The sequence below is a fragment of the Monopterus albus genome, unplaced genomic scaffold, assembly GCF_001952655.1.
Source record: "Monopterus albus unplaced genomic scaffold, M_albus_1.0 scaffold258.1, whole genome shotgun sequence".
NCBI classification, from domain to species: domain Eukaryota; kingdom Metazoa; phylum Chordata; class Actinopteri; order Synbranchiformes; family Synbranchidae; genus Monopterus; species Monopterus albus.
The window spans coordinates 314,774-322,822 of NW_018128138.1; the positions used below are offsets into that span (position 1 = coordinate 314,774).

Genomic DNA, 8,049 nt, shown 5'->3' on the forward strand with positions numbered 1-8,049 from the left:
CCTCCTCTGTTTCACTGCCTTCTTTTTCAGAGGGGCAACGGTATCAAGTGTATTACGCAGGAAGGCTGCAGTACTATCAACAAGATTATCGACAAGATTATTTTCTTTCTTGTAAATGACGTTTGCCATTTCTGTAACTGAGATCACAAAACTCCATTCTTACGACCTTCATCCAATAGTCTCTGAAGCTTTCTGAAGACATTTGGTTACTTAGGTACTGATTTTAATTCTAACAATAACCTTGGCTAAATCTTACATATTTGCATGAATTTGTCTATTCATAGACAATAAGTAACACATGGAAATGTGTTTATTAATAATAATAGTAATTCTTATCATCAGGGACCACCTGTGATGCCTTCAAAACCCCTTAGTGGTCTGCGGACTGCTGGTATATGTTTATTGTTTTCCTACTGAAAACATTGTCCCAAGCAAATTAGCCTTGACTTTCTTCACCATGGTAGAACAAAATAGTCTCCACACTTCTCCTTTGTTGATTTAATAATTTTCTTAGTTTCAGCTGTCTCTGGAAATCAGTAGTATTAGCCTGGTTTCAGTTGTTTTTCAGTCTTTTAAAATCTTGATTATGTTCTTTAATAGCCATGCTACATTCATCATTCCACCAAGGTACAACTTTATTTTTCCCACTAATTTAGCATTTTGGTAGGCTATATACATTGATGCTGCATTAAACATACTTGTAACTGCATCTGCACTCTCATCTACATTACCTTCTAAAATTTTATTCCTTCCTAACAGTTTGCAGTGGTCCTTAAATTCAACCCACTTGGCTTTAGGAAGACATCACCTCCAGTGATCATTACTTATCTCTGAAAAGCTTTAACATTTAATGAATATAAAATTGGGAAGTGATCACTCAAGTGCTTGCTGAAGGGGGACTTGTTGGGTTTTTCCTCAATAATAATAATAATGAGGTCTAGATCTGACTTTGTAAAGTGTCCTGAGATGATTTTGTGATTTGGCGCTTTACAAATAAAACTGAATTGACTTGAAAATCACTTCCAGTTGTGGATCTGTTTATCATTTTCTACTCACTAGTATAAAATCTAATGCCGGTTTAATATTACTACTAATAACATAATGTAATATTATGTCCATGATCCTTGTGCCGTTCCCATTCTTCAAGCAGCAATCTTTCATTTATCACATCCTCAATGATTTGTTCCTTTTATCTGTACATCTACTTCCCCATTAATCATTATGTGTGTTGAACTTTCAACACCATATTTCTCTTTTACTATTTTCTTGTGCTTTTTCATGGAAAATTTTTCATAGCCTGGAGAGATAGTCTAATAACAAATAAAAAAGTCCTTCATAGTACCAGAGCCGCATATTATTCATCACCGATAGAGGAAAATACGAACAAGCCCAGGTTCCTTTTCAGCACTGTGGCCACGCTGACAAAGAGCCACAGTGCTGTTGAGCTTAATAAGCATAGGCACAAACTTTATTGCCAAATATTATCAAAAATACAAGGAATCTGACTTCAGCCCAATAGCCCTCAGTGTGCACAACAATATAAAAACAGATTAAAACCAAAACCACAAGTAAAAAAGCAAAGACAAAAATGAAAGAAAATGTGCACACATACATATAAAACACAAGTTAAAAGAGCTACTGTAGCTAAAATACATCTGTACGTTGTTGCACAGTGGTGTGTATAACGTCCTATCATACCCTTAAACATGGACTAACTGTTGAAAAGTGCGACGGCCTGGGGAAAGAGACTGTCCTTAGGTCTGGTTGTCTTGGCGTCCAGTGACCTGTAGTGCCGTCCAGAGAGGAAGAGCTCAGACAGTTTGTGTCCAGGGTGTGAGGAGACTGCAGAAATCTTCTCCACCCTCCTTCTGACCTTAGATCTCAGCAGCAATGACTTCATGAGCTTCTTTACAAATAAAATCACAACTATTAGAGAAAAAAATTGGTCGGACCACTCCCACAGCTCTCGCAGATGTGCCATCTACTACAATGGCTTTAGAAACATCTGTAAGACCTCATTTATACTTGGACTACTTCTCTCCCATAGATCTCTCTGAGTTGACCTCAACAACTGCTTCATCTAAATCATCAACATGTCTCCTGGACCCCATCCCGACCAGGCTGCTCAAAGACGTCTTGCCCCTAATCAACACATCCATATTAGATCTGATCAACCTCTCTCTATTAACAGGCTGTTCCACAGGCTTTTAGGGTTGACTAGAACACCTTATTGGGATTAAAGGAACTGCACTAAGTTGGCTCAAATTGTATTTATCAGACAGATTCCAGTTTGTTCATGTTAATGATGAATCCATGTACACTAAAAAACAGGTTCTTTGTGCTTTCTTTTTATTTTATTCACACATTAACAACATACAAACTGTGCAAATGAATTAGATGAATTCTGTCGATGCTGAAAAACTCAGAGGCCACAGAGGAACTCCAGCACTGACTGGACTCTACAAGTCCAGATCTGAATGATTCAGCACTCTGGATCAGGTCTCTGTTGTACTTGTGCTCATTCAGGCTTTCTTCAGGTCAGCTTCAGATTAGGACACACCCACCAAAATTAAATTAAAAAAGTTTTCAACAATAAAACTCTACCGTAATCCACTCAAAAACTGAACCTCTAGTGTTTTCACTGCTGTGTCTGTTCAGCTGGCAAAACTGAGTCTATTACAACTGGATAGAAAGTAGTCAGTGATTCATGTTTATCAAGTGAAAACCACAGACTAGCTCTTAGGGTAAATATTTCTACCTGCTAACATCAGGTTAATATCTGATCTACTTACATGACAATGACATGACCAGATACTGGATCCAAATCCTGTTCAATAAGGATGAAAACTGGGAGTATTTTAATAGGACCATCACAAACCTGAAATCTACATGGACATGTCTCTCTAACTTCCACTCATTTCTTCATATGAAATGAGATAAACCTGCTGAAACAACTTCAACAAGAAGAAACAGCTGACACTTTAGCTCGTGGCACTGTCCTCGCCATCTGTACCATCGTACTGGGCCGTGTGTGACAGTCTTCCGGACTTCACTTGAAATGGATTCTTCTACATTTTCTGGTTCTACTGGGACTCTTTCTCCTGATCTCTAATATAGTTTTTAGTGGATCTGTTCTGGTTTTCTGAGCTCCTCTGTGGCTGCAGTGGATTTCCCGGCATGCCTTGGTAAACAGGTAACAAACAGGAAGTAAAGCTCGATGCATGGCATCAATAATAAGAAGCAACAACGTCCTGGCTGCGGCAGCCATGTTGGCTCTGAGTGATGTCACCACAGTGATGTCATAGCAACACTGATCCATTCACACACACGTACACTCGCACACATGCAGTTCTGTAACTCATCAGCCAGTCAGAGGAGGAGTCGCCCCCGTCTGTGTAGCTCACTCTGACTGGCTGCTTCCCGACGGACTGTTCTGTTGGTGTCGCTCTTAGCTGGATTAGCTTCCAACCCTGATCATCCTTTGCTTTGCTAGGTCTGAACAGGTGAGCTGATCTCAGACCAGCAAGGTCAGAGCTCAGAGCTGTCACAGCGTCATGGATCAGGGAGATCGGAGGTATCCACGGTAACCTGCCAAACAAACCATTCGATGCAGACACTGATTAGAGGGTCAGTCAATTATTAATCAACTTCAGATCATGACACATATCTACTGATCGTCCCCAATGTTGGGACAGAGAAGGGGGAAAATCCTTTATCTTTTCTGCCCCACCTACATGAACCTACACCTCTGTGGCTCCTTTCCCTCTTGTTGTGTTTTAGTCAAATACTTTAAGAGTTTTAGTAGTTTAATACAAACGTTTTGTCTTAAACTTCTTTTCTCTTATTGTTTTAACTAATACCTTAGTTATTTTAGCAATTACTGCAGGATTTTTATACTGTAATATGTTCTTGCAAAGGGTTTTTACTATTGTTGTAGCTCTTATTATTGTATTTGTTTCTGTTAGTACATTGTCTGCACAATGGACTGTCCTTGTCTGTAACTCTTCATGCTGCTGCATGCTTCTTCCCAGGATGCCCTTCAATAAAAAACTAAAAGAGCTTGTCCCCAGACCCTCACAGCTAGTCCTCAGAAGCAGGAGGTGTTGCTCATCCCCACCTTGATGAAGATGGTGTCGTCTTTGATGTAGGTACCGGTCTCCAGCAGACTCTGAGACACAAACAAGGGACAGCCAGAGGCGATGTTCATCTCTGCTGCAGGGCGTTTGAAGCTGCTGCTGTTGGGATCAGGTTTAAAGGCATCACCCAGGTGTTTCCTGGATGGACCCTGGTCCATTAGCATCAGAGTCACCTGACAAAAAGACACAGTCGCACAGACAGGCCAGTCATCATCGGTTTGGCTCTACAACAACAAGGGGATGCATGCAAAAGATCAGACGACACAGAATTCTTCATTTCCAAAACTCGGTTGGAGCCCAGCCAGTCACCAGTCAGTACACCAGTCTGCCGCTCGGTGTGAAGGGCCAGGGCAACAGGGCGCCATACTCGCCACTCAGCAGTCAGTTAATACTCAGTAAGCAGTAAATGAGTGTATACCTTCTGTTTGAAGGGCCAAGGCAGCAGAGCATCGTACTCGCCCTTCATCACCACAAAGAACAGCGACAGGTGTGTCCCCTTTCCCATGCCGTCTCCGTTCAGGTAAACTCGAGCACACATCTTGTATCCAAAATATCCGGTGTAAAACGGTTGTGAATACAGTGACAGCGTCTTTGCCGCCACCGCTTCCTGTTTCCGTCTCTTGTAGTCGCGGATCTTCCAGATAAGAGTCCCGTTGTAGCTCGCCGTCTCTAGCACCTGGAAACGCAGGTCCATGTCGGCCAATCGGATCTCATGGACACTCAGCATCTCATCGTGTCGATTGAGCTGAGTCTCCAGGGATGCTGCAGAGAGACTGATATTCATTATTGATGACTGCGGGTTTCCCCAGTCCCTCCCTCCATCCTTTTCCTCTTTGTGTATTTTTTTCGGCTTATGTTATTTTCTAATTGATGACTGGGCGTTTTTAAAAAAACAAAATTGTTTGTGAAGTTTTATGGTTTTTTTGTTTTGCTTCTGTAACTAGTGTGCAGACCTTCAGTGTTAACCCCCCCCCAACCTCCACAGCTAGTATCCAGACCTCTGGAATTAGTTCGCAGACCTCTGAATCCTGTCCCTAGATTTCTACAATTAGTCCCCAGACTTTAGAAATGAGCCCCCAGCCTTCAAAAATTAGCACAGTGAATTCAGAAACTTGCTCGCAGACCACTGCAGCTAGCCCCCACGTTTGTGTTCTCACCCAGAGTGTGTGTTGTTGATCCAGTCCCACTGCGCCCCCCTTGTTCCAAAGTGTTCAGCCTCGTCCGTACGTTCTCCATCGTTCCTCGCAGGTTCTCCACCTCGTCTCTGAGCAGACGGAGAGAACGAAGCTCCAGCTCCACCTCCAGGAGCTTCTCTGAGTGAGAGCTCATTAGTTTCTATGGGAAGAGAGAGATGCCCAGGTTCATGGCAGGTCTTTGGTTTCATTTGTGACATTTGTTTGACTCTCTTTAAGGCCCCTCTTCAGTTTTTTATGGTTCCCACCCACATTAAAAACATAAACGTGTATGTACAACTGTATACTACATCATCATTGTCCTGTAATCAGAATAAAAACAAATATTAAATCAGTTACAATATAAACCTCTTATCCTTTATACATAAGTAGAAAGAAATTATTGATTTCATGTTAACATCTAACTTATCTTGACTAACCTTACAAATTTTAACCCATTTTGAACTTTCACAGAATATGAAAAAGGTCATATATGGACTGTATTTATATAGCGCTTTCTCACAGTGTGTTACACTGACCAAAGCGCTTTACAGGAGATCATACACCATTCACCCATTCACACACCGATGACGAGAGGCTGCCGCACACTGGCGCCAGTCGAACCACCGGGAGCAATTTGGGGTTCAGTGTCTTGCTCAGGGACACTTAGGCATGCGGGGAGACCGGGAGTCGAACCACCAACTTGCTGGTTAGAAGACGACTGCCCTACCTCGTAAGCCACAGCCACCCCCAAGAAAGATATTTCTTTGCCTTAGTAATGTAATAAAGTAACAGTACCTGCATGGCGGCCAGTTTCTGCTCCATTTGTCGGTTCTTTTCCCTCAGTTCATTGTTCTGGTTCTCCAGTTCGGACAGGCGACTACTGAGAGCGGGAAGGACCTTATACCTCTCTAACAGCTCACTTTTAACATCCTCCACCTGGAAATACACACAGATCAGCCAGGTAAAGTCATACTAGATTACCTGCACAGGTTTGATATGGTGCTAAGGCTATCTTGGACCATTTGCTACGGTTACCTTATTTTCTATCAAGGAATTCCTGTTAGCCATCATTTTCAAGTGTTCAGCAGCAAAGGTGGACTCGTGTTGCCTCATATCCTGGTTCAAACCCTGAAACACAAAGAAACACTACATAAACTACACAGAGTACAGGATATGAATTATATGTAGTTCACTAGGACACACTGGGATATTCAGAAGCAGATAAACAAGATGGTAATGAGTTACCTTGAAGGTACAGCCATAGCAGTGGAACTGACAGCTCACCTGAGCTTTGGGACAGTCGTGTTGGTGATTGGACAGCTGAAAGACAAAATCAATCAATCGAGATCATCAATACTGACTGCTGTTGTTGGACAAAACAGGTGAAACACCAAGAACTGAGCTACACCACAGTCTGGACTGACAGTACCTCACTCCGGGGCAGGGAGGAGAAGGAGCAGTGGTTTGGACAGGACACAGGGAATGCCGGACACACCGTCTCTTTGTGTTTCTGAAAACAAATCACCAACTTAAACCTGTTCCCTGTTCTCAGGTTGGTCTGTGTCAAGTTCTGTTAGGTCAGTTCTGTTTCTGGGACAGCAAAGAGGTTTAAGGTACCACCTACAGACCAGTCTGGATGACACTGTGTTCCTTGTCCTCACACCTCTGCAACTAACTAGTTCCCAGACCCCTTAAACTTTCCTACCTGCAGATCGTTCAGAGGCATCTTGGTCATGCAGAACTCGCAGGTTGACTCTCTGTGTTTACATTTCCAGCTCAGGTGGTCGGGAATTTCTTTCCTCATCATTCGCTCTTTACATTTACCCAGAGGACAGGGAACCTCGAAGAACGGACACACATTCAAGTGGTCCTGCAGACAGACAAGCGAGAGACAGACGGGGACTTGTTGATTTATCTTGATATCATAAATCCTGATCATCATGTCTACATGAACACCTGGTAGGCCATGACTGTCTAGATCGGTGGTTTAACTGTTGACATGAACTACATTTGAGGTGTCCACAAATGGACTTTATACAGGACACTACGGCCAATCAGTGAGCAGGGTTCTCTTTCACCATGTTAACAGTATATGCAGATGCTCTCACAGATATCTGGTGCAGACTCATCTGCTCCTGACAGCCACTGGCTTCACTGCGACAGTAAACCTTCAGAGCCATGATCTCCCGATGACAGCAAACATCTCTGAAGATCTTAGACACAAATCACAGGATGTTTAATAAGTGATCAATAAAAATACTCAATAATTAATGACAACATGATCTGTGCTGTGATGTCACTTCTTGCCCACCTTATCTTTGAAGAGAGGCTCCATGTCTGCTGGACAGACAGGGTTTGGGTGACTACAAGAGGAGAGAGGACAAAGTTACTGAAGACAGACTCCTGACCTCTGCTGGTCTGAACATTACATCACACCACATTAGCGTGGGGTGGCTGTGGCTCAGGGGTAGAGCAGGTCGACCCTTGATCGCAGGGTTTTTGATTTGATTTGATTTGATTTATTCTTTCAAACATGTAACAACAGTCAATATGTCAACACACATAATTCCACACATATCCACAAATATATTATCAATTTGCTTATACCTGGTACATGCTTGAACGGAGTAGGAAGAAGTTAGACTTATTCAGTCCTACCCCATGACATCATCTTACCATCATTGGTTTGCAAGCAGTATTACTACATAGATCATTTTGTTCTGCACCACGCTAGTGAT

The 8,049-nt window shown here is 42.6% G+C and overlaps 1 protein-coding gene across 2 annotated transcripts in view; it reads right to left on the reverse strand.

Annotated features, from left to right (window-relative positions):
• Positions 1-2,234: 2,234 nt before the first annotated feature.
• Positions 2,235-8,049, reverse strand: part of traf3 (TNF receptor-associated factor 3) — a 20,583-nt gene continuing 14,768 nt past the window's right edge. The window contains exons 4-14 of one of the 2 annotated variants that reach the window (XM_020621342.1): positions 7,623-7,674; positions 7,420-7,524; positions 7,017-7,181; positions 6,741-6,821; positions 6,557-6,631; positions 6,347-6,439; positions 6,107-6,247; positions 5,294-5,471; positions 4,555-4,898; positions 4,118-4,309; positions 2,235-3,588 (exon numbers count right to left, since the gene is read on the reverse strand). In XM_020621342.1, coding sequence (XP_020476998.1) covers positions 3,553-3,588; positions 4,118-4,309; positions 4,555-4,898; positions 5,294-5,471; positions 6,107-6,247; positions 6,347-6,439; positions 6,557-6,631; positions 6,741-6,821; positions 7,017-7,181; positions 7,420-7,524; positions 7,623-7,674 — 1,462 coding nt within the window. In that variant the 3' untranslated portion in view covers positions 2,235-3,552. The remainder of the gene's footprint in view (positions 3,589-4,117; positions 4,310-4,554; positions 4,899-5,293; positions 5,472-6,106; positions 6,248-6,346; positions 6,440-6,556; positions 6,632-6,740; positions 6,822-7,016; positions 7,182-7,419; positions 7,525-7,622; positions 7,675-8,049) is intronic. The other variant, XM_020621343.1, reaches the window with a different exon arrangement.